General features: G+C 36.9%; 1 protein-coding gene across 10 annotated transcripts in view; it reads left to right on the top strand.

Annotated features, from left to right (window-relative positions):
• Positions 1-27,465, top strand: part of WAC (WW domain containing adaptor with coiled-coil) — a 91,046-nt gene that overhangs the window by 57,135 nt on the left and 6,446 nt on the right. For 5 of the 10 annotated variants that reach the window (XM_010381403.2, XM_030941456.1, XM_030941455.1 and 2 more), the window contains 6 exons: positions 2,008-2,123; positions 3,002-3,114; positions 8,054-8,362; positions 20,705-20,950; positions 23,904-24,026; positions 24,968-25,116. In XM_010381403.2, coding sequence (XP_010379705.2) covers positions 2,008-2,123; positions 3,002-3,114; positions 8,054-8,362; positions 20,705-20,950; positions 23,904-24,026; positions 24,968-25,116 — 1,056 coding nt within the window. The remainder of the gene's footprint in view (positions 1-2,007; positions 2,124-3,001; positions 3,115-8,053; positions 8,363-20,704; positions 20,951-23,903; positions 24,027-24,967; positions 25,117-27,465) is intronic. The other 5 variants (XM_030941460.1, XM_030941458.1, XM_030941457.1 and 2 more) reach the window with 3 other exon arrangements.

The raw sequence follows: 27,465 nt of genomic DNA, 5'->3' as shown, positions 1-27,465 counted from the left end.
CCTTGAGGATGGCAGTGGAGTGGAGAAAATAAAGTTATTGATATGTGATTGTATGCTCTACCCTGGACTTTTGTTAAGTGTAAGACATCAGCTTGAACTAATCTACAATTTGACAGGCAAAATCAATGTAGTGTGGTAGACCAGTGCTCTGATTGTGAACTTTCTGTCCTGGAGGTTGTGCCAGAATGTTAATCACTTAAATACAATGTTTAGTTCAACTGACTTTTTTTTTTTTCTTAAAGCACAACTTCTGTGAAAGAAACTGTATGTTTATATATTCAAATGCAAACTCCTTATTTCCTCCAGGGTAAGTTGGCAAACCATCACTTGGAAGAGCACTGGCCTAGACCGTGCTGACCTCTGGTGTCCTCTGTCCACTAGTCTCAAATCTCATTGTACCTCTTCAATCCTGTAATTCCACATAACCACTTGGCAAGCAAACCAAGGCTTCCAGATAACATCCTTAGAAGGGATCAGTTGCATAATAATTTATGTATAGGGAGGAGGGGGTGATAGAGAAGAACTTTCTGAACTTGGCCCTTTGTGATTGGGTTCCTAAAGCTTGATTGTAGGCTTCTGGAAGCTAGTGGGATTGAGAATTAACTCTCCACTGCTTTTTGAGGTGTGGGGGCACAGGGCTGCTTTGCCACCCTCATTATTTTGAGATGTAAACCTGAGCATATAAATACACGGCAGAGTCTGTGATCTTTTTCCAACTGCCTTGAGAATTATTAGGGGAATTTCCAAAATTTGGTGTTAATTTAGTGGAAATAATAGGCCTTTGGAAACCAGAGTTTTTTGTCCTTTGATAAATCACTGTTTTTGTGACCTATAGACAGCTCGTAAGTTCTCTAGGCTTGTTTCCTAGTTGTTAAAATTAAAGCTGGGCCAAGGGTAAGGTAGTGAATAAGACTTCGTTTCCTCAAGCTTGAAAATTGTGTCACAATACAGTGAACCCGGAAGGATAGGCTATGATAGTACAGTACATTATTTCATTTTACTTTTTTCAAGTGGTTTAATATTTTTAATTTTTTTTTTATTTTTCTAAATTGACAGTTGTACATATTTTTGGGATATATGGTGATGTTTCGATACATTCAGTATATTTAATAATGTTCAAATCAGTAATTTGTGTGTGTGTCATCTCCAACATTTGTGTTGGGAACACTCAAAATCCTCTTTTCTAGCTATTTGACAAAATATAATCAATGTTGCAGTAAGCTCCTTTGAAAAACTAATTAAGAAATTCAACCAAAGTACTTGAAATTCTACCAGATTTCCTGGGGCCAATCAGAAACTTAACTAATCTTTGTGAGATTCTTTTCGTGGAAACTAGGCCTTTCAGATCTTTCTAATTTCATTGTGATGTTACATTGCTTGTAAAAATACCTGGAAGAGACTGTATCTGATAATGTTTGAAAGACCATTTTTAGTTATGGGAATATGAGTGATACTGCTAATCCTGTATATTACATGAGAACAAGATCTTGTCGATTTTGAAGGTGAAACAAATTTATAGCTTTTAATTAGCTTTCTGTTTATGTTTACATATTTTGGTTCCTTTTTTCACTGAGTAACAGTTAATACAGGCAAGATTGTTCTCTTTTATACCATATGTAATTAGTATTGTGCCTTAGAATTTAGAACCGACCATCTCACGCCATCATCTAGTCTAGAGTGCATTCCTCACCCCCATGTTACTGGATTTCACCAGTTAAAATTGTGAGGGATTTTGTCATGCTTTCTAAAATCAAGGTGATGTTAATTTCACAGTTTTCTTTGTCTAACAATCTAATTTTTATGCTGCTTAATTTTGGTATTTTATGAAGTTCTGTTCTTTGAAGCCTTTCATAAACTAAGGTCTTATACTTATGCAGATAATTGCATTCTAGTTCAGAGTACCTTTATCTCATAAGTGTTTTCCTGTATGTGTGCTTTGATGTTCTTGATATTTCATGTGATTACGTAGTATTAACATTTTCTAATTGTAAAAAATATATTTTTAAGCCTTATGATTCTGCAGATGACTGGTCTGAGCATATTAGCTCTTCTGGGAAAAAGTACTACTACAATTGTCGAACAGAAGTTTCACAGTGGGAAAAACCAAAAGAGTGGCTTGAAAGGTAATTAGCTTTTAATCTAATTAAACATTATTTTTCTAGCTTGGTTCTACAGGTTAACATCTTACGGCATTAAACATTCTAATTTAGCTTTTTTATGGTGCTACCCATCTGCACTTTTTAGTTGCAGTGGTTAGTTGCCCCATCATGTTTTCTATAATTTGTCTTTACTTTTAAAAACAAAAACCTGGCCAGGTGCAGTAGCTCGTGCCAGTAATCCCAGCACTTTCGGAGGCCAAGACTGGAGGATTGATTGAGCCCAGGAGTTTGAGGCCAGCCCTGGCAACATAGTGAGACCCTGTCTCTACAAAAAGTTAGCTGTGAGTGGTAGCATGCACTTGTAGTCCCAGCTACTAAGGAGGCTGAGGTGGGAGAATGGCTTCAGCCTAGGAGGCCACAGCTGCAGTGAGCCATGATGGTGCCACTGCACTCCAACCTGAGCGATAGAGCAAGATGCTATCTCCAAAAAAAAAAAAAAAAAAAAAATTCTAGGACAGCTAGGCAGCTGTCCACAAAGGCCTTTTGAATGGTCAGTATAGTTAATAAAATACTTACCTACATTTATGCATCTTTAATTTTGATGGAAATATTAATAGCTTAATAAAACCATAATGTTTCTTTCACATGTAGAATTAAAATTGATGAGCTTTGGTTATGGCATTAGTGGTATAATTAATTGGTATAGTTTTGCCATTAGTGAGAAACATTAGTGTTTCTGTTTGCCACGTTCCGTCTCCCACACCAGTTAAATTATGGCCATGTTCACTCCTTTTGTTTTTTATATAACATTTGTTAGGCATTTGGCCAGAGCTGTTTATTATGGAAACTCATGCCCTCAATGTAATTTTTATGTGTTTATCTTATTTTTTTTTTATTTTTAGAGAACAGAGACAAAAAGAAGCAAACAAGATGGCAATCAACAGCTTCCCAAAAGATAGAGATTACAGAAGAGAGGTGATGCAAGCAACAGCCACTAGTGGGTTTGCCAGTGGAAGTAAGTATTAATTTTTTTTCGTTGAAATGTATGTTTGATTTATTCGTATTATTTTTCAAATCTGTATCCATCGCCGTCTGCATATGTAAATTAAAATAAATAGAAACATGTAGAGATTCTTTTATGTTGGATTTATTATCCCCTACCCGCCACCATTTTGGTCCCCGAAAAGGGAAAAGATACATGGTAGAGTAGTATACGTGTGTGTTTCCTGCTGCGCATTATGGCTATAATGGAGCTGAATTGCAAACAGTAGAATTTTGTTTTAGATCGGTTTCCCCTGATCCCCCCAAACAAGAGCTTCCTCTCCCAGCCTACCTGCCTGCCCTTAAGTTGTGTCCTATTAAACTGGATACAGATCTCATCAGGTTTTAGTCTAATAATTGAATCGTAGCCACACACAAGTGACATCAGAATAGCTACTGTTTTTTTTTTTTTAAATGTTACCAGTGAGTAACTTGTTTATCCTTGTATTTAGAAACAAATGTCATCATGATCATAGATCTGTGTAACATCTCTATTTTGAATTTGCACACAATTTAAAAATGTCTAATAGAAAAGTTAAGCCTTCTTGTTCTAAGGTGCTGTCTTCATCTATAAATCAAACTGTGGGCATACTTCATTGTTCTTCTGAGGCCAGATTTTGTGCTAGTGGGACAATTTTGTATCCCATACATTTGTTTTGTAATTCATTCTCCAAATTTGAAGCTTTATTAAAGGTACTCTGTTTCCACTGGCTTCCCTTACCTTGAATAAAATGTACTCCCGGTGCTGTGGCTCATGCCTGCTGCAATCCCAGCCCTTTGGGAGGCCGAGGCAGGAGGATGGCTTGAGGCCAAGAGTTTGAGACTGGCCTATGCAACATGGCAAGACCCAGTGTCCACAGAATTAAAAATTAACCACCCAGCTGTAGTCCCAGCCACTTGGGAGGCTGAGGCAAGAAGATGACTTGAGCCCTGGAGTTTCGGTCTTCAGAGAGCTATGATCTTGCCACTGTACTCTAGCCTGGCAACAGAGTCAGACTCTGTCTCAAAAAAAAAAAATAAAATAAAAATATTTAACTGCCACATAGACTACTCGGGTTCATTTTGCAATTTTGAGAGGAATTTCTAGGTCATGTTTTCTGGGAATTCTTAGACTTCATTGTTTCAGTTCTGCTCCTGTAACTCAAACTAAAAAGTAGGGAATATGTTTGGTCTCAGAGGGATTATTGAGTTTTTGATGGGAGACAATATTTAAGATGAAACAGTAACAGATCTGCAGGATTAAGTGTGAAATATTAAATTTTTAAATCAGTGAAATAGTGTATAATTTTTTAAATGATATAAAGTACTGAAGTTGGCATATTGAAGAACATTGAATTTTGAACATTGAATTTTGAGGTGGAAGAATTAGATTCTAGTCCCATTTCTTTTTATATCTTAATTAACTGACTTTTGTCAATTAAAAATGAGAGAGAGGTTTTCCTCTAGACATAAACAAGTTGCACCCAGCTTGTGAGTTTTTTGAACAAATTGCAGGGTAGGGGATGCATAGAAAATGAGTGACAGATGGCTGGGCGCGGTGGCTCACGCCTGTAATCCCAGCACTTTGGGAGGCCGAGGCAGGCACATCCCGAAGTCAAGAGATCGAGCCCATCCTGGCCAACATGGTGAAACCCGGTCTCTACTAAAATACAAAAATTAGCTGGGTGTGGTGGCGCGCCCTGTAATCCCAGCCACTCAGGAGGCTGAGTCAGGAGAATCGATTGAACCCAGGAGGCGGAGGTTGCTGTGAGCTGAGATTTCACCACTGTACTCCAGCTTGGGCGACAGAGCAAGACTCTTGAGTCTACAAAAAAAAAAAGTATTAGATAAGTATAAAAATAACTTGTTTTTCTTCATGATTTCAAAAGTATGCCATATTTGTAAATAATTAGGTAAAACGTTTAAATTCCATGACCCTGAAACATTTTGGAATATGGACTTTTTTCTGTATGCTTATAAATGTGTATACAAATTACATATATATGTATTTCAAAAATGAGATTCTGTATTACTGTTTTTTACCTGTTATTCAGTAATGTATCAGGAATATGTTTTTATGTCTGTTTATAATTCTGCATTTGTTACATTGATTGCATAGGTAAACTTTCATCAATAAATAATCCCCTATCAATGAATACTTGGAAAGTTTTCAGCCTTTCCCTACTATAAACAAGATGATGATTCATATCTACCCACTTGTCTGATTACTGCCTTCACTTAAATTCCTAGATAGGCAAATGATGAGTCATTGTGTCTGTGCTTGTGTTGAAATGTAGTCATGTATCACACTTTTTTTGAGTTTAGGTAGTGTTTGAGAAAGAACCTTAGCTGTGTTGCTTTTTTAAAAGATTGGTCAACTTAGTAATAAAGTCAATCAGCCATTCAAGGGTTTAACTTAGTCTATCAGAAACATGTTGGCAGAGTGTTCGCTTGTGTTCAGTATATTGGTATTTGTGTCGAGTGTGGCTTAAAGCTTATTCTTGACTACCAATAAAAAAAACTTTAGGAGATGGCAGAGGGGGAAGGATTGGAAAGATTTTTACATGTAAAGAGATAAAGTGGGTTTTAATGAGGTTTTTGTTCTTGTTTTTTTGCAATATATTAAGTGTTTGTAAAGCACTAAAATATTTTAACAAAGGCTGGACATGGTGGCTCATGCCTGTAATCCCAGCACTTTGGGAGGCCGAGTCGGGTGGATCATCTGAGGTCAGAAGTTTGAGACCAGCCTGGCCGATGTGGCGAAACCCCGTCTGTACTAAAAATACAAAAATTATTTGAGTATGGTGGTGCACGCCTGTAATCCCAGCCACTTGGGAGGCTGAGGCAGGCAGAGATTTTGGTGAGGCGAGATTCATGCTGTTGCACTACAGCCTGGGTGACAGAGTGAGACTGTCTCAAAAAAAAAAAACAAAAAAAACATAAAATATTTTATCAAATGTTAATATTCTCCTCAACCTGATGCTGAAAATTATATGGATAAAATTTTTAATTTGCTATAACTGCTGCTAATTTTTATTTTTGCGAATCTGTGCTTTATATGTTGATGGCTTATGTTTAGAGAAACCTTTCTCAACAGAAGCACTAATGACATTTTGGGTGAAGTAATTGTTATGGAAGGCTTTCCTGTTTTGTAGGTTGTTGAGCACCATAACTGGCCTCTCACTAGATGCCAGTAGCATACCTCCCCTCTCTCCAGTCAGGACAAGCAAAGCACTGCCCTCTGGGAGGGTGGCAAATAGGCACTGCTTTAACTGTGTTTATTTAGAGTTGTAAGTATAGAAAGCCGTTACAGCTATAGCTTCCCCTGTTCCTATAATGCTGCTGCCCTTTTTGTTTTTTAACTTAAAAATGTTAGAAGTATCATCCTTAATTTCCATTGGAGTACATATGCTTGATACATTTTGACTAGCCCTATCGAACTGAAAGGAAGCTTTCTTGGTTGAGGAAATAAAAATTGTATACAGGGTTGGGCATGATATTATCCTGTTACATCTGTCCCTGAAGGTTTCTGTCTTAGTAGTATCCTCATTGCAGGTAGAAACTGTAGAATAAAATTTTTAAAATTTTATATTCATGCAAGTTGATAGCTTACTGATATATTACTGTCATACAACAGATGTTTGTATTCTGTTCATTTTTGTAGATTTTTATGTTGTATCCTTTATAACACTGAATTTTATATGTTAAGTCATTGTCAAAAGACCTTGTGCTTTGATGTGATTGTTTTTTTGGGTGGTATTCCGGTACTTTTTGTTGTGGTGTACCATGTAGTGGTTGTGTACTGACAACTTTGAAACTGACTTCTACTTTGAATGTTCCTCCTCCGTTGTTTTGTCTTGGTCTTTACAATTGGAGGAGCTGTGAATTGGAAAAAACAATGCAATAATCAACAGAGAGGGCATACTTTAGTAAAATTATTATACATCACATGCATGGATTTTAGGTCATTTCTCTGCTTGGAGGTTATTTGAATTCTTTAGTTATTGTTGGGAATATTGTAATTTAGATTGAACACTTCGAATGAACTTTAACATGGTCGTTGAAATTTTCCTTCTTTTGTACTGTTTTGAGGAATCATGGTGTTAGAATTTAAATTGTTGATAGATTTTAAGCTGTTTTCAGTATTTCTGAGGTTAAAGTATTTTTGTGGGTTTAAATTGAAAGGGGATTTGTTTTTAATACAACTAGCGATAAGTAGATTGTTCTGACTGTGCTGTGTGTGTTGGACTTCTATTTTCAAATAGCATTATGCATCATGATTTTATTACTAACTCTCTGGTTATTTGTAACATTAAAAATACTACAGATTGGTTTACTTACTGTGTTCACAGTTCATCATAACTTCAGTCATCTTAAAATAATTTCATTTAAGCCTTCGTATAAACTGCTTTAGAGGCAACTAATTAGCTAACGTAGTATTTAGAAAGACCAGGCTAGTAAAGCCTAATATTCCTTTGCAGTCGAACCACTGTGAATAATTCAGTTATTAAAATCTATGACCCATAGTGTAAAAGAATGAAGCATTTACTTTTTCTGCTTTTAAAACAATTAAAAAATTTTTATGAGATGGTATTGTAACTCCATGTTGATTTTTGTTGTTGTTGTTTTTTTATGTTTTGTTTGAACTACAGTGTGATTCTAAGGAATCCTTAAAAAATGTGTAGCCCCCTTGATGAAATATGAGTATAGATGAATATTTATAGTTGAGCAAAAACTCCTCTTCTTCCAGTATTGCATATTTACATGCCAGTGGTAAACTGCAGACACTAACTGGGTTTGCAGTTTTATAAAAGAATATGTAAGTACAAGTATGTTGCTGAATTAGCTGATGTTAAAGGTAGGATTCTAATGTAATCTTTTTTCTTCCCCCTTCTGTCATTCCAACATCTGTTTTTTCGAACTGTGAACTAAAGTGGAAGACAAGCATTCCAGTGATGCCAGTAGTTTGCTCCCACAGAATATTTTGTCTCAAACAAGCAGACACAATGACAGAGACTACAGACTGCCAAGAGCAGAGACTCACAGTAGTTCTACGCCAGTACAGCACCCCATCAAACCAGTGGTTCATCCAACTGCTACCCCAAGCACTGTTCCTTCTAGTCCATTTACGCTACAGTCTGATCACCAGCCAAAGAAATCATTTGATGCTAATGGAGCATCTACTTTATCAAAACTGCCTACACCCACATCTTCTGTCCCTGCACAGAAAACAGAAAGAAAAGGTATGCCATTATTACTAGATGCTGCACGTTGAACTATATAGTTTCTAAGTTTCTTATATATTACATTATTTCCTTTGGCTTACAAGTCTCCGAATTATAAATTTTTTAAAAAGTCTTTTAGAATGTTTCTGTGTAGTTGGGTGTAGAGTTAGCAATATTTAGCTTTTTTCTTTAATTTATAATTATCCAGCCTCAGAACTGTTTCTTATCTCTGGATTAAGTCAGGTGCTTAATGTGTAACAATAACAATAATGGTTTAAGTAATTTGTTAAAGTCAAATAACTGTCTCTTCAATTTTCTTTTTTTGTGATCATTGTCTTGACAGTTTATAAATCGTCTCAGTTTTCTCTTAATACTTAATATGAATAGAGATATTTTAAAACGAATTCTGTATAACATTTCATTATTGGTTTCAATTTGCAATTAGAAAATTAAGTTGTGGGCCATAAGATAAGGAGTGTTAATGTCTGAGTTGGACCTTAAGTCTGAAGAGTGGAAGTTAAACATTGCAACCCAAATTGTGTTTATCCAACTCAGTGTCAATAATCATAGCATGTTTAAAAAGTTACAGAAAAATTTTAAGAACAGCTACTTGGAAGGTGTGACACAGCATAAGTAGTGTGATGAAATTTGCATAGACCATTCACAGTCCGAAACTTGTACTTCATAGTATGTTTTAAGAGTCTAAGGAAATTAAAACGCAGTAAATAAATTGTCACAGGTAAATCCATTAGCAGACCATTAGTAAGTGTTGATGCACTTTTAAGTGTCCTGTGGGTTTAGGAGAGGCTTGATACGTTAATTCACATTGATTTAATTTGTTGGCAGAGGGCTCAAGTAGTTGGATTTCTTTTGTTTCTGATTTCCCCTCTCCTTGAACTACAGTGTGATTTTAAAGAATCCTAAAAAAGAACTTGTAGCCCCCTTAAAATCTAGATTAATATAGATTAATATTTATAGTTGAGCAGAAACTAAACTATCAATACATGTTGTTTGAAATTTTCTTATATTACATGTATGTAATACATGCATATGTACTATGCATGTTATTTGAATTTTCCTTGTTATTCAGCCATATACTTTATATATCATAGAGTACATAATGTGTCAGATTAATGCTTGTTCCAGATGTCAAATTCGGTCAAGATGGTTTGTGCCAACATTTATAAATAACATGTTGGATTTACCCTGTGACAGAATTAAATTTGCAAAGAGAAATACTGAGAGATGAAATCTGAATTAATGCTATAGTTATTATATTTTCCATAGGACATTTTGGTTTTTAAATTTCCTATAATTTTGACAATTTGCTCACAGAAAACTTTATTTTAAAAATCCTTGTCAGTTAAAATTCTGATGGCCCTTTGAAAGTATTTATCCCATGTCACCTTTGTACATTTAACACTTTTTAACTCCTTTTTGAAATTCTTCCTCTGGCTTCTGTGATACTACCCTCCTTCAGTTACCTATTTCTGTTCCTTCCTGCTTCTTACATATCAGCATTTCAGCCTTTTTTCCTCTGTTTGGTTCTTTTTCTTGTTCACCATATTCCTTGGTAGTCATTTTGTTACTGTTACGACTACCAAAGCTTTAGTTCTAGTTCAGACTTATGTATCTACGTGTAAACTCTCAGTATTTGTTACATATCCTCATATACAATGTGTCCCTAATTTCTCCCTTTCCCACAATTTATTCTTAGATTTGCAGTAATTGACAACACTGTTCTCCCTAACTTTGCCTTATTCTTAAACATTCTCACCCACCCACCCATTGCCAAATCTTGGGCTCTGTCTCCTAGCACTCATTGAAATTAAGATTCTCTCTTTTCGTTGTAAAAATCTTTCGTGGAGATTTCACTTACTGAAATTCAGATCATCTCTCTCTGTTTGTTAATTTGTAAAAATCACTGTGTTGCTTAGACTGATCTCAAACTTTTGGCCTCAAGCAGTCCTCTGGCCTTGGCCTCCCAACATGCTGGGATTACAGGTGCAAGCCACAGTGCCTGGCCAGGTTCTCTTGAAATAATCTCCTGATTATCTTCTTACCCAATCTGTCCACTTAACAATGGCATCGTTATACAATTTAAATTGAATTGTGTCAGCTCCTTGCTTAGAAACTTCTAGTGGTTTTTTAAACATCCAAATGATAAAGTCCATACTTAGTAAGATTATAGCAAGCACTTGACAGGATGGTTGCAGTCTGTTTTGCTAGCTTGATCTCCACCCATTTCACTCTTAATTCTCTAATTCATCTGTTGCAAACTTGGACATTTCTTAGGACTTGCCATTATCTTTCCTGTCCTGAGCTTTTGCTAAATAGAACATGTTCTTTCTTTCATTGCTGTCCTGTTGAATCCAGTACTCTTTTGTAACAAAACTTAAACATTGTAATTTCAGTTTTTTCAATTAGATTATATCCCCTTTAGGGCTCAACATTATGTTTTACTGTATTTCGTACTTTATTCATCTTCTAACCCTTCCCTATGCAGTTTGATGCTACTTGTCTTATGTTCATTTTAGTTTATACTTAAAACAACACTGTGAGGGAAGGTGGTAATATCTCTGTCTTAGAAATGAAGACCCTAAACATTACCCCAGTTCAAACATGTAGTGTTAGAGACAGCTTCTCCACAACCCTGTTCTTTCCTCAAAACCAGATATAATGAAAGACATAACATACTGCACATCTGTGTCATTTTGGACTCTCGTAATGTAAAATTTCTGACAGAGTAGATTCGAGTTTAAATTTCACGGTGTGTTTGCTAATCACAAGCATTATGTGCCTAATTTATATATAGTATTCTTAAACTTGTAGGAAGAAACTCGATTACCTACCATGGAATTACCTGTTTATATAGGGGAAATTGTGCAGCCTTTCCACGTACTTCTCCTTGTATGTTAATTGAAGACTGTTACATCCTTAGATAAGTTTTATAGCAACTTTAATCTTTACAGATTGTTTTCCATTTAGTCTGTTTAGATTGTTCATTTCGATTGTTCTTCGTGTTTCTGAAGTGTCTGTTTGGCATATTTTTTTTTTCCCTCAACGGGGACCTCCATGTTTTTTAAATTAAGCGTTCTATTGACTCTTCTCATCAACTTAGTGATTTTACTTGTTTAGGTTTTTTGTTTTTTGGGTTTTTTTGTTTTTTGTTTTTTGTTTTTGAGACAGAGTCTCGCTCTGTCGCCCAGGCTGGAGTGCAGTGACCGGATCTCAGCTCACTGCATGCTCCGCCTTCCGGGTTCACGCCGTTCTCCTACCTCCTGCCTCAGCCTCCCGAGTAGCTGGGACTACAGGCGCCCGCCACCTCGCCCGGCTAGTTTTTTGTATTTTTTTTAGTAGAGACGGAGTTTCGCCATTTTAGCCAGGATGGTCTCGATCTCCTGACCTCGTGATCCGCCCGTCTCGGCCTCCCAAAGGGTTTTTCTTAACAGTTAAATAATTTATATTAAGCGCTGATGGTTCAAATCAGGTTGGCCTGTTGGTCTTAAGCACTAACAGTATAGCTGAGCTGTGTCTAAAGTTGTCAGTGGTGGATGCTGTGTACAAGAGCAGAGTCTTTGTCTTTCTTAACCACTGCTCTATTCCTAGTGCTTGACAAATAATAGGCAGTGTGTAAATGTTTGTTGTAGATGCCTATACAACAGTGTGTAAATGTTGGATGGATGCCTATACAGCGTGTGTAATGGATGTTGTATAGGCATCCATGTTGTATGTGTAAATATTTGTTGTAGATGGATGCTCTAAGAACAGGTGTTGAGAGTTGGGGGCACTTGCACTGGTCATGGTTTAAAAAAGTATTTGAAGAAAAATAAGTTTGTATATGTGTTGCGCATCTGATTAAAGCATACCAGCAATGGATTTAGATCTGTTTGATGCCAATGTGTCATTTGAGAGAAAGAACCTAAGGTGAAATCAAGGTTTTTGCCTGTGTGAGTGGTCAGAAGGGTAGAGAAAGCTGCAGAGCTCTTTACTTTTGCAGAGAACAGTCTTGATGTTAGGTAGAGTGAAACAAGGGAGTGAGGTGACCCCGTTTAGGTCTATATTTGTTTGTTAGGGGAACATTTGAACATCTATGTATGATCACTTTATTGGACAACCATAAAAAGAGAAACTCTGATACACCAAAAAAATGTAAAACTGAGTTTTATCAGTTGATTCCCCAGTGGCCATTTTAAACCTGCTCTAACTCTGCCATCCCTTCCAGATTTGTGAAATGACGAAAGAGGAAACGTGGGTCCTTATTGTTTGCTATGACCAAGTTGTCAGGAGAGTTTAATAACCTTATTCAAGGCCGGGCGCAGTGGCTCAAACTTGTAATCTCAGCACTTCGGGAGGCCGAGACGGGCGGATCACGAGGTCAGGAGATCGAGACCATCCTGGCTAACACGGTGAAACTCCGTCTCTACTAAAAAAAATACAAAAAACTAGCCAGGCATCCTGGCGGGCGCCTGTAGTCCCAGCTGTTTAGGAGGCTGAGGCAGGAGAACGGCATAAACCCGGGAGGCGGAGCTTGCAGTGAGCCAAGATCCGGCCACTGCACTCCAGCCTGGGCCAAAGAGCGAGACTCCGCCTCAAAAAAATAAAATAAAATAACCTTATTCAATAAGTTCCTTATTTAGTGATTTAGAATTATGATTTATTAGCAGAGATAAATTTGAAAACAAAACAAAGTAGCCATAGGATTAGACCTATTTAGTAACCTCAAGCTAGCTCTCAGCATGAACATATGTAAATAATCACATACTCACATGTTGGTGCCATATGTAATGGGCAGGACAGACTAGTCATGTTAATATGAGGTGTGAGTCAGTCACTTGAAGTAAAATTCCCTTCTGTTTTTATGCTATCTATAGACTAAATGACAATTGAATGAAGTCAGAAACTTCAGTATGTATTAAAGCTAGGCTCTTAAAGCTGATGTAGATGGTTGGTCATTAACTGGCAGTGGTAGTGGGCCAACTTCAGCACTCGGTTGATTTGCTTTAAAATAATTTTTAGGGTTACTACTCATGAAAAGTTATAAAGATTGGCCATAGTTATTCCAATATTTATTGAATAATCGAATACATTGGTGTAGGAGTTTAGTCTTAGTCATTAAGTTTAACTAGGTTTAGTCAACTTAATGAAGAAATAACTGATCAAAAGAGTATTAGGAAATATTGTTTCCTAATGAGGGTAAGGAAAATATTCATCAAGACCCAAATGGATTTGTCTTTTTAAAATTTAATAAATTTGACCATATATAAGACATTTAAAACTTCTTTATGGAAAGTTAATAACAGTAAGCTAAGGTTGAAAGATAAGTATCAGACAGGAGAAAATACTTAAAACATAGTTAACAAGATATGTTGAAGATACATAAAAAAATACAAAGCATTATGAAAAAGACAATCCAATGGAACCATAGACAAAGACTAGGAATAGAAAATTAGAAAAGGCCAATTGCACCAAATACAAAAATTCACTGAGAATGGATTAAAGACCTAAAGTTAAGAACTAAAACACTAAGACATTTGGAAGAAAACAAAATCTAATAGTATTGGAGTTGGCCATGATTTCTTGAAATATAATACCAAAGCACAGGCAACAAAAGAAAAAAATAGGCACTTCATCAGTATTAAAAACTTGTACATCAAAGGGAGTGAAAGTGCAATTCATAGAATGAAATAAAATATTTGTAAATCATGTATGTCGATAAGGTATGAATGAATATACGTAGAAGTCGAGCTCAACCACATAAAACAACATAGTTCATAAATGGGCAAAGGACTCAAATAAACATTTCTGCAAACAAGACATTCTGGTGGCCAGTAAGCACATGAAGAGGTGCTCAACCTCATTAGTCATTAGGGAAATGCAATTCAAAAACCATAATGAAATAACACTTAATACCCGTTAGGAAGACTATTATAATTAAAAAATGGAAATAGGTGTTTCGGAAGATGTGGAAAAATTGAAACCCTTGTACTTTTGGTGGGAGTGTAAAATGATGCAGCTACTCTGGAATATAGTTTGTAAGTTCTTCAAAAAGTTAAACATAGGATTATGTGTAGGATCTGGCAATTCCATTTCTAGATACATACCCAAAAGAAAGGCAGAGACTCAAACATGCTTACATGTGGTTGTTTCTAGTAATTCACAACAGACAAACATTAGAAACAATCAAGTGTTCATCAGCAGAGTGAAATTCTGATACATGGTACATACAACATGGATGAACCTTAAGAATATTACATGAAATAAGCCAGGAGGAGAAGGATACATATTTTATGATTCCACATATACAACAGTACCTAGAATGGGCAAATTCATACAGGCAGAAACTGGAATAGTAGTTACCAGGGACTGTTCGATGGTGTCTGGGGTGGGAGTGGGTGTTAAGTTTCTGTTTGGGAAGATGAAAATGTTCTGGAGAAGTATAGTCATGATAGTTGCACAGAAACGTTGATGTACTTAATGAAATTGCCTTATACTTGTAAAATGGTTAAAATAGTAAGTTTGATGCTGTATATACTTTACCAGGATAAAAACAATGCAAGAGAAAGATTGCTAGTGCATGTTGAAAATTAAGATTACTATGAGGATATTTTTCACTCTTGAGACTAGTGACAACAATGGAATGTTTCTGGGAAGCACAGTATGTGGGAGTGTGTAAGTGGGTCTTGCTAGTATGGGATGTCACTTTAGCAATGTCTGTTGGAAATTGCTTATCTTTTGTATGTATTAACATGAAGATTTTCTCAGTTGAATAAAACAAGTTAAAAAAGGATACTGTCTTCATTATAAAACATCAGCGTATTTATGTACATTTATAAATGCATTGAGATCTAGAAGGATACATGAGTAAAAATACTCATGAATTTAAAAATTAAAGTCACAGATTTAGGTGTTGTCACCTACCTACCTTATGTTTTTTTCCTACTACACTTACATACCTCTTCATAATCTGCTGTGTCTCCCATGTAACACCACTATTACAAAATAAAGCAGTCTGCCTTTGTAGCAGTAATTTGAGTTTCACGTGTTCCCTTGTCCTGCTCAGTGTTAGAGCAACTGTCAAAACACAACAGGAAAGTAATGATTAGAAGTGCGCTTATTACCAGTATCATTTTAGATCTTCCGTATATTGAAAAGGATTTGAGATACCAGAAAAATGCAGCTCAGAAATAAAGTTTGGCTTTATGCTCTTTACAGTAGTTTGCAAGCGTACCTATAAGAAGAGTTGAAGTGATAGTTTAAACCCTAGAAAGAGGTTATAGCAACAGATTTTTACGTGTCTAGTCTTTGGTAGGCTGCCACCCCCCACCCCAGCAGAATTTGGAAATACAAGTGAATTATTTATAATTACAAAGCATTAAGAAGTGTTGTCTCTTAAAGCAAATACCTACAACTTAAAATCGAAGGGTGACATTTATGGCACATACCAAATAATTGGTCAGAGATACACAAGGCACAGAAATATCAAATGGGAGAGTGAAGGAAAGTTTAAAATAGCTTAGGAAGAGATCACAAAATACCCTTTGAAAGATCATAGGCACACACAAGTCAGCACTAGAGCTAAAACCAGGTATTATTCCATTACCAAAGAATGATTATGAAAGACCATTAAAGTAGGAGTGTCCAATCTTTCGGCTTCCCTGGGCTTCATTGGAAGAAGAATTGTCTTGGTCCACACATAAAATCTACTAATGAAAGCTGATGAGCTTTTTTAAAAATTGCATGTTTTAAGAAAGTTTACAAATTTGTGTTGAGCCACATTCAGAGCTGTCCTAGGCCTCATGAACGAGCTTGATCTGTAGTCTAGGTTTCCTGAATGCTTGGAAAAGTTTGCATTGAAGCAATGAGAGTCGGGCTGATACTCTTCAAGAGCAGAAGAATGCATTGAACTGAGTTGTTAATGAGAAACACTGCATTCTCTCTTATGTAAATTCATTTGTGTTGAGCTGTTTTCAAAGATGTGGATTTTGTATTTATGTTCAGTTTGTTGCAAACATGTAAAACATAAGCATGTTAACCTCATATCCTAACAAATTAGCCGAAAAGGTTTCAGACAAATGAAAGTGCTAATTAGAATTAGATATTTGTATACTAAAAATACATTGATTTTAAAAAATTACTCCAAAGTTTTTTTGCCTTTGTGTTTACAAAAGGTGGTTTGAGTTATTTTCATCAGATTATTTAAAATAAGTTAAATTTGTCTTTACATAGTGTTATTTAGCTTTATGAATATAGCGTAAAATGAGCTGTTCATCATTTTCTTTGTTACCTCGATGGAAGTGTAAGGACTACCTTCCCAGCATTATCAGGTTTTTTTGTTGTTGTTGTTTAGCATTATCAGTTTTGAGGCCAATAAAGATGATTGGCCTAGAAGTTAAATGCAGATGCTCGTGTACATGCTCCTGTTACCTGTATTGAAGAATGCTGTCGTTAACTGGCATCCAGGCAACAAGTTTATGTTGATGCCATTTTGGTGCCGAGTCCTGTTTTCTACAAGGGCTACAGAGAAAAAGTACAACAGGCCGGGCACAGTGGCTCATGCCTGTAATCCCAGCACTTTGGGAGGCCGAGATGAGCAGATAGTTGAGGCGAGGAGTTCAAGACCAGCCTGGCCAACATGGCACAATCCCATCTCTACTAAAAATACAAAAAAATTCGCTGAGTGTGGTGGCACGCATCTGTAATCCCAGCTGAGGCAGGAGAATCACTTGAACCCGGGAGGCAGAGATTGCAGTGAGCCAAGATCGCGCCACTCCAGCCTGGGTGCCAGACAACGACTATATCTCAAAAAAAAAAAAAAAGTACAACACAGTTCCTCTCCTGAGGAAGCTCATGTTCCTAGTACGAAGAAGGGATAATAAATGTTATGTAATAGAAGATACTGAGTAATATGCTAGATTTGGAGTAAGGGCTCTCCGAACCAAAGGGGAGGGGCACCCAACCAACACTTTAAATATAAAACTTCTACCTTTTATAACATTTCAGTGATAAAACTATAAAAATTACCTCTCAGAATAGCATTTTATGTTTGTATTATGAAATTCAGTCCGCTATTAGTATTATTTATGTAGATTGAGGCGTGTAACATAAGAAATACGTAAATAACTTGCAACATGTTATGGAAGGACGTTTGTATGTGTGTCTTTGGTTGAGTGAGTGGCTCAATAAAGTGTAAATACAGCATGCTGTAGACCTGCATGGATAAAAGATTTTGCTTCTGTCCTTGATTGTATCCTTATTCAATTCAGTTTCCCACATTGCGCTATATTTTTTCTTTTTTGCTTTGTTTTTCTTTTGTTTTTAAAGTTAAAAGGAACCTTGGAGGTTCTCCAGTCTATTTTTGCGTAAACAGCAAGTAGTGCCAGAATCACACATAGAATTTTTACAAGTTGTTAGATATGCCCAGGCTTCCGTTCAGTAGATGTGACTTGGAGCCCAGGTATCTGTTTCCTTTAGTTTTTTAACTTTAAAAGTGATTCCGATGAGCAATCTGTTGAGGACTAATACCTTTATTAGAAGGTTTAATAAAATCAAACCTTTTCATAGAGAAATTCTGGCCTTCAGAGATGTCACTTGCCCAAGAGTCCCATAAATACTAAGTAAGATCAACTGGTTTCCACACTACTCACCTATAATCCCCCAAAACTGCAAAAGAAGTCTATCGTTGGGGTAAATAAACTTATTAAATAGAAATTAAGGATGTTTTTGCTATTTTTTGTTAATGATGATGTGTATTTGTTTTTGATTTTGGGGTATTTTCCCTTTTGCTTGGCTTGATGAGCAACACTGAAGGAGTTTTAAGCCCTTCTGTTAATTTTTCCTGTCTCGTAGATTTGGTAGCACCAAATAAAGTTGTAAACACCTTGCACTTTCTTCTCCAACTTGTTTCTGTTAAAAGCAGAAGAAAATTTACAGAAATAAAGAATGAGGATAATTTCAGGGGGATATTAATACTAGTTTAATTCATGCAGTAAGTAGAAACAGTGTATTTCATTGTTAATCAGGATGCCCCCAAGTTGTGTGTGAAAGAACTTTTAAGAGGGATGCGATCTGGAGAATACTGCTAATAGACTCTGTAATTGATTGCCGCATAAAATACAATAGCTGACAGCAGTGGGGTTTTGGTTTTTTTTTTTTTAAATACCGGGTCTCACTCCCATTGCCCAGGCTAGATAGCAGTGGCTCGATCACGGCTTACTGCAGCCACGACTTTGTGATTCTCCCACCTCAGCTTCCTGAGTAGCTGGTACCACAGGCGCAGGCCACCACACCTGGCTAATTTTTTGTAATTTTAGTAGAGACAGCATTTTCCCATGTTGCCCAGGCTGGTCTTTGAAATCCTAGGCTCAAGCAATCACCTGCTTTAGCCTCACAAAATGCTGGGTTTATAGGCATGAGCTACCACATCCATCTGACAGCAGAATTTTCACAAGGAAAACTTTTATCGTTTTATTCGAGTTTCTTTATACTTGTCTATGAATCCAGAACAGCAAAACTGAAAATAATAGGCAGTCTGCTGGATTCAAGCACCCTCCTTTAAAAGTGTATACCCTGACACAAATAAAAATATCTTAGTCCTTCTGAGTTCATCATGGTTAATCAACACATTTTTGAACTGTACTTAAATCAGCTATAAGATCCACACTTCAGAGAGCTATTATCCTAGTTTCTTTGGACCATTATAGAACTGTACTTAAATCAGCTATAAGATGCACATTTTAGAGAGCTATTATCCCTAGTTCTTTTGACCATTATAGTAGTGTAAAAAGACTCATAGGCAAGTCTGTTTTCAGTAAGCTTGCTATTACTGTATATATGATCTTGAAAATCTTGAAGAAATAGATCATTCCTAGTTTTGTGCTAAAATAAAGCAAACAATGCTGTTCTGATAGTCTTTGAATATTTCTCCTGATTTACATATATCTGAGTTTCTCTGAGGATGTGTACCTAAAGGGGAATTACTGGGTCATGTAGTGTTTGTGTCTTCAACTTTTCTAAATAATGCCAAATTACTTTCCAGTGTGGTTGTATCAATTTATTATCCACCAGAAATGTTAAGTAAATGTTCTCATTACTCTGCCAACATTTGGTATTGTCTGACTTTTAAATTTTTGCATTATGGTGAGTGTAAAGGGTTATGTTGCTTTATTTTACATTTTCCTGATTCTGAATGAAGTTGAGCATCTTTTCTTGAATTTCCTAGGCATTCAAGTTCCTTCTTTGAAATAATGTCTTCTGTACATTTTTCTATTGGACAATTTGTCTTTTTTGACTTACAGAAGTTCTTTAAATATTCTGATTACCACTTTGAATATAATTGTTTTGCTTTTTGTAACTTTACACATCTTCTGCTTGGTGTTACAGATACCTTTCTGTGTTTTCCTCTAATAGTTTTAAAGACTTAAATACCTACACAGAAGTTCAGTCTACCTTTAACTGGCTTTGTTTTAAATGTAAGTTTTTATATTTGGCAGGACATGTCCTGCTGGCAGTGTTCTTTTTCTTCAGGATATGGAATCTTCAGGATTTATGTTACTAGCTTGTCAAATACTATTAACAGTGCTCTTGGGGCTTTGATTACAGTTACATTAAATCTATATAAATAATTGAAACAACAGCTTTCAAATAATTTTCCATGCATATTTTATTCATCCTTTATTTCTAAATACTGTAAGGTGGGTTGTTTTTACTATGAAAGTGTCCTTTTTAATTTTAATAATCTTTAATTGAAACAAATAGCTCATTGCCTTATATATTGAATTACAGAAGGGAAGTATGTAGTTACAAAACTCAGTTATTAAGTATATAAAAGTCTTTTCTCATCATGTCTTTAGCCCATTCTGGTTGTAATCACCTTGGTACCTATCCTGATTTGTGTTAAGACCAATGTCATATTTAGGTAGGTTGTTATTGTGGCCATAAACATTTTTCACCTTATTTTATGAGATATAAATTAAATTCTGTAGAATTATATTGTCCGTTTATCCTAATGGAAGCTTACTTGAATATGTGGTTAATAAATAATTGTCTTTGAGATAGCATTGCTAGTGGACAGATTGGTACTTTTCAAATCAGATATGGGTATGATTTACCAGGTTTTATGGCTTCAGGTTTATCTGACCTGTGTTGTTCAGCTTTCTTACCTACGAAGTAGAGTGAGAAATGTCTGAATCATTGTTCTAGTCACTTGGATGTTTACTGAGCATCCTCTGTGTGCGCCAACGTAAGGGTTAAATGAGATTACTTGTGTTAGGCGCCTGGCACATGCGAGATGTTCTTTTGATGTTTGTTCTGATTTTCTCTATTCAAGTAATTTTTCAGGTTTATTGTCTTTTTATTTAGAATCTACATCAGGAGACAAATCCGTATCACATTCTTGCACAACTCCTTCCACATCTTCTGCCTCTGGACTGAACCCCACATCTGCACCTCCAACATCTGCTTCAGCGGTCCCTGTTTCTCCTGTTCCACAGTCACCAATACCTCCCTTACTTCAGGACCCAAATCTCCTTAGACAATTGCTTCCTGCTTTGCAAGCCACGCTGCAGCTTAATAATTCTAATGTGGACATATCTAAAATAAATGAAGGTAAATCTTTGTAAGTTTTTAAAAATTTATTTGCATTGTGCAAAGTTATGTAAGTAGTAAAATCCTCAGTTTAGGAATGGTCTTTGTTTTCTTTTGAAATTTATAGTTGAACATTGTTTTTTTTTGTTTGTTTGTTTGAGTTTGGAAATTTATATCCACTGTAGTTTAAGACCATTGGTAGTATGATTGAGTTAGTGGTGCTTGGATCTTGTGTATATTTTTCAATACTTGTTATGCGTCTGGTAGTTACTGGAGATAAGCCATTCTATGTACGTAATGTTTATGGTGAAATTTTACATCAAAACAATAGAGCATTTGTTGAAATTGGTATAAAAACTTCTGGTATGTTTCTAAAAAATCTGTATAAATAATTACTCAGAATATTAAATATGCTAATTACTAGAAAAGTAGGAATTCGGGTAGCTACTTAAAACACTTTTAAAAAATTCTGAGAAGGGAGGAGATGGGTACTAGATAAAATGTTGTCATTTTTTTCTGATGAATTGCATTATTTAATTCCAGCCTTGCTTTTCAGTAATGCTACTTATGTTTCAGAATATTTAGGCAGCCACTTTGAAAAAGTCTGAATAAAAATAGATGTGGTTTAATTTGCAAACTATTCAGAGTCACACGTTAATTCTTAAGAGCATTGCAAAATTTTCTGTTGAGAATGATCAATTTTTAGGCCAAGGCAGGTGGATCACCTGAGGTCAGGAGTTTGAGACCAGCCTGACCAAGATGATGAAACGCTATCTCTACTAAAAATACAAAAGTTAACCAGGCGTGATGGCACATGCCTGTAAATCCCAGCTACTCGGGAAGCTGAGGTACGAGAATCGCTTGAACGCAGGAGACACAGGTTGCAGTGAGCTGAGATGGTACTTCTGCACCCTAACCTAGCTGACAGAGCAAGACTCCATCTCAAAATAAATAAATAAAAATAAAATGATCAGTCTTCTGGTGTACATTTTCACATAATATACTTAAAAGTAGTGTTAAGTGGTTAAGTTCTTATCCTAAAAATAAAGCTATCTTAGGCTAGTTGGTCATTAGTCTGTTCTTACTGTCCTTAATTTTTTTGTATTTTTATTTTATTCTCTAACCACACAGTTCTCTTGTGTGGTAGGTAAATGTTTCTTTTTCTTTTCTTTTCTTTTCTTTTTTTTTTTTTTTGAGACGGAGTCTCGCTGTGTCACCCAGGCTGGAGTGCAGTGGCCGGATCTCAGCTCACTGCAAGCTCCGCCTCCCGGGTTTAAGCCATTCTCCTGCCTCAGCCTCCCGAGTAGCTGGGACTACAGGCGCCCGCCACCGCGCCCGGCTAGTTTTTTGTATTTTTTTTAGTAGAGACGGGGTTTCACCGTGTTAGCCAGGAGGGTCTCGATCTCCTGACCTCGTGATCCACCCGCCTCGGCCTCCCAAAGTGCTGGGATTACAGGCTTGAGCCACCGCGCCCGGCGGTAAATGTTTCATTTAGGCAAAGTGGGGCTTTTAAAGATTGTTTGGGCCGGGCGCGGTGGCTCAAGCCTGTAATCCCAGCACTTTGGGAGGCCGAGACGGGCGGATCACAAGGTCAGGAGATCGAGACCATCCTGGCTAACACGGTGAAACCCCGTCTCTACTAAAAAATACAAAAAACTAGCCGGGCGAGGTGGCGGGCGCCTGTAGTCCCAGCTACTCGGGAGGCTGAGGCAGGAGAATGGCGTGAACCCGGGAGGCGGAGCTTGCAGTGAGCTGAGATCCGGCCACTGCACTCCAGCCCCGGCGACAGAGTGAGACTCCGTCTCAAAAAAAAAAAAAAAAAAAAAAAAAAAAGATTGTTTGAGGAGGCCAGATGCCGTGGCTCATGCCTGTTATCCCAGCACTTGCCGAGACTGGTGGACCACTTAAGCCCAGGTGTTTGAGACCAGCCTGGGCAACATGGTGAAACCCCATCTCTACTAAAAATAAAAAAAATAGCCAGGTGTGGTGGCGAACGCCTGTAGTTCCAGCTACTTGGGAGGCTGAGGTGGTGGGAGAATAACTTAAGCCTCGAAGGTGAAGGCTGTGGTGAGCTGTGACTGCACAACCCTGTCTCCAAAATAAATGCTTGAAGAAATAACAGTTAATGTCAATAATAAAATATCTTACACATCAAAAATACATGGTATTTCTAAATACGTGTTTTGTTTTGTTTTGTTTTGTTTTGAGATGGAGTTTTTGCTCTTGTTGCCCAGGCTGGAGTGCAATGGCGCAATCTTAGCTCACTGCAACCTCTGCCTCCCTGCAACCTCCGCCTCCCAGGTTCAAACTATTCTCCTGCCCTAGCCTCCCTAGTAGCTGGGATTACAGGCACCTGCCACGATGCCCAGCTAATTTTTTGCATTTTTAATAGAGACAGCGTTTCACTATGTTAGGCAGGCTGCTCTCGAACTCCTCACCTTAGGTGATCCACCCGCCTCAGCCTCCCAAAGTGCTGAGTGTGAGCTAACCATGTCCAGCCAATGCTCCCTTTTTTTTATCCATTTTTAGATTATTAGGGTGGATCTTGAAGTAGGATTTGAATGGCCAGCTTGTCTAAAAAGGCAGTCATATGAAATAGCAATCGTTTATCCAGTTAATTTCATGTAACATACTGAACACTCACATACAAATAGGTTTCTGACGTAATCGGAAGTTCCTATGAACACTCATTAAATTTTGTAGAGAGACTTTGTTCAGGTGATCATCTTAATTAGTGTAAAAGAAACTCTGTTGGTTTACCTGTATTGTAAATCCATTAAGTTTCTTTTTCTCTGCCTCAGATTGTTTCACATCTTGGGACCCATTGTATTACTCCTATCTAGTAGGCTTTTATTTTGAGAGTTCTAGGTTGAAATATTCCAGTTTCTTGTGGGTTCTCTTCCTTGTCAAGTTGTTACTAATGCCACATAAGCCTCTTGTTTTTATATGAATGTATGAAATAATGTGTTTTTAGTTCTTACAGCAGCTGTGACACAAGCCTCTCTGCAGTCTATAATTCATAAGTTTCTTACTGCTGGACCATCTGCTTTCAACATAACGTCTCTGATTTCTCAAGCTGCTCAGCTTTCTACACAAGGTATTCTTACTCATCTTAGATATCTCTACAGTGGTATCTTGATTTTGTTTTGGAATTAGTTTTGTTTTGGAATTTTCGTATGTAGTTTTTTTCTTTTTTTGGTTTTTTAAGAGATTAGCTACAATAATTTTTTTGGTAACACTGGCATATACAGTAGTATTTTTATTTCTTTTTAGATGAAGCAAGCTTTGACATTTGTCTTAAGGTATTGCCATCAAATCTGTAATTATTTAATACACTATTTAATTCAGACTTTGTTAATGAGTTTTTTTATGCCAAAGCTGAAAGTAAACTATGATATGCCATACATATATCTTTGTGAAACATTGCATGTATTTGAAGAGTTGAAGTTTGGTTCAGATTGACGTTAGATGTTTTTTGACTGGATAATATGGAAATGCTCATTTTCTGCCTTGAATTAGATATCCCTCTTCATGAAGGTATCCAAATGGAGAGAGATACACGTAGGAGCAAATGGGAAGTGAAAGGGTCACTTTGTCAGAAAGCTGATAAACAGCAGGAATGCCTTGTCTGGAATGGAAGTATAATGGTGCAAAGACTCTTGCAACCCTCTGGCTAGCCTCATGAGCAGGAGACTGCGTGGGATACCTGGGCCTAAATGTAGAATAAGAAAGAAGAAATAAGGATGGTGAGGAGGCCTTCCATGTGAGAATAGGTTCAGGCCTAGCTTCCTGTTCCAGCCACATAAAGGAGAGTGGGCCACACTGGGTGTGCTTACCTCTGAACACACAGCTCACTTAGTCAGTGTGGCCCAGTGAGAAGGTCAGATTCTGATTTATTCCAATAAGTGTTCTCTGGGTAATATGGGGGTGGGGGGTTTAGAGTGATGCAAAGATTGTTACCACATATATTACAAAGGACTTTAGTTGTTTTGTTTTGTTTTGTTTTTCTTTAAAATTAATTGCTTCCCTCTTTTACAGCCCAGCCATCTAATCAGTCTCCGATGTCTTTAACGTCTGATGCGTCATCCCCAAGATCATATGTTTCTCCAAGAATAAGCACACCTCAAACTAACACAGTCCCTATCAAACCCTTGATCAGTACTCCTCCTGTTTCATCACAGCCAAAGGTATGTCACTTTTGAGGGATATTTGGGAAAGAAACTACTTACTTTTGGAAAATCAATAGCATTTTAGAATCTGTTACAGAAAAAGCTCTTTGAGAATGAGGTGTAGTGTTGGAATGGATGACAGTTATGATAGTAGATGCAGCCTAGAATTTCTCAGTTCACTGAGGGATAGAGGGGGGCTTTGAATCTGTGCTACTTTAATATACCATCTGAGTCTGTTCCCTAATGGTTTTGGGATTTGTCACATGGAGTGTGAGATAAAGAGGGTATACTGTGAGTCTTAATATTTGTAGAATTTTCAGACTCCAAAAGACATGAGTGAACATGTTTTCCAGCAACTTTTCCATATTTGTATTTCAAAAATGAGGCAGTTTTTGTGCTAAGAACTTAATGTATGTTTAACTTTCACATCATGAGCGTCACTTGCTTCATTTAATAGATAAGAAAATCAGACTCTCAGTTAAGTCTAGTTTTTGTGGTAGAGTCAGAATTTGAAACCTAGGTGTTTGTGAATACAGGGACCCATTTTACTAAGCTTACATTGCCTGTATTTGTCCCAGCAGAATTTCACATGGTTGGCTCCATAGGTGCAGTTAGAAAATTGCTGGGCTAAATGGTAAATATAGGGGGAATTTCTTTTGAGTAGTTTTGAAACAGTGGGCTGTTTTAAACTTTTTAATGCCAAATAATTCTTTGTAAGATCTTAAGCAGCAGCCCAAAAATAAAAATGCATTGAAATACAACTTCAAAGAGGTGGTTGGTCAGCTTTTAAGTCTTCCTGTTTGTTCATCCCTTCCCTACCTTGGCCATTGATCAGTGCATGTTTTAGGGTCAATTTAGATTGATTTTTAAAATTCCAAGTTACAGTTGTTAGTTTGTCATGCAGTTCTTATCATTCACCAGTATTTTAAGGAGGAAAGAATTAAAATGTGAGTTTCGGCAAAAGATAACGTTATTTTTGGAGCTTAGAACTTGTCTTCAGGGTGATATTTTAAGAGTATAGTAAGTAGTGGTTAAAAGTGAAATAAGTGGCAGTATTGGTTTTATAGTCACTTGTAAACTGAGCATTTCAACTCCTTTAAGCAGGCTGAGTGCAGTGGCTCATACCTATAATTACAGCACTTAGGAGGCCAAGGCAGGAGGATTCAGTTAGGCCCTGGGCAATACAGCAAGACCCCATCTCTACAAAAATAATTTGAAAATTTGCTGGGGGAGGCCGAGGCAGGCGGATCACTTGAGGCCAGGAGTTTGAAAAAAGCCTGGCCAACAGGCGGAAACCCAGTCTCTACTAAAAGTACAAAAACTGACTGGGCGTGGTGGCACAGACCTATAATCCCAGCTACTCAGGAGGTTGAGGCATGAGAATCATTTGACCTGGAAAGTGGAGGTGCAGTTGAGCCAAGATCACGTCACTGCACTCCAGCCTGGGCGAGAGAGCAAAACTCTGTCTTTAAAAAACAACAACAAAAAAAACTTATTTGGGCATGGCAATTTGTACTACTCAGGAGGCTGAGGTGGGGGAATCACCTGAGCCTGGGAATTCAAGGTTGGAATGAGCCAAGATCACGTCACTCTGCACTCCAGACTAGGCAACCAGACTAAGACCGTGTCTTGAAGAAAAAAAAAAAATCCTTTAAAGAGGTAGCTATCAGTTTTTTGTGTTCCAAAAACTTCTTCAAGTTGTTTTTAAAATAATTGAACATTTGAGCTTTTAATGCTTACTAAAATGTTCTTTATAAGACTTGACTAGAGTTGATAGGTAATATTCAGAAGTTAAGCAGGACATTCCAGATTTGTTAGGGAGAATTATTAATCATAATCCCCTCACCCCACCAAAAGAAAAACAGCAGTGAGGTGTGGCTTAATCACAAAGGACTCCATCTGCCTTTGTGCCTCAATTTAGAGCTTATATTTTAAACTGCTTATTTTCTCTCTGTGGTTTCTGAATATAATATGTATCCTGATTGGCAATCATGGACTTCAGTCTACCTCTGTAGAGTAACATCTCTTTGAAAAACACTCATGATGAACTTTATATGGGCCATAACTCATTTTCTGATAGGCGAATCACATTGTTTCTCCATGTCATTAAAATGTAAGCATCCATATGTGTATGATGTGGTAGTATACATATTTACTTTTATTGATATAAAAGTAACAAATCAGAAGAGATAATAATGTATTGGAAAGAAAACTGAGTTGTAAAGGAGGAGAGCTAGTTTCTTACACTGGTTTGATAGGGAAGTAATTTTATGACCTTGGGCCATTTTTACAAAGAAATGAGATCTAAGTTTTAGAACTTGACAGTCTTCTTTAAAACACCACATTTTACATGTTTTAAGACGATTA

The sequence above is a fragment of the Rhinopithecus roxellana genome, chromosome 11 (genome assembly GCF_007565055.1).
Source record: "Rhinopithecus roxellana isolate Shanxi Qingling chromosome 11, ASM756505v1, whole genome shotgun sequence".
Taxonomy (NCBI): Eukaryota; Metazoa; Chordata; class Mammalia; order Primates; family Cercopithecidae; genus Rhinopithecus; species Rhinopithecus roxellana.
Note: the sequence above shows the minus strand (reverse complement) of the source record. Positions and strands in the feature narration are given on the sequence as shown.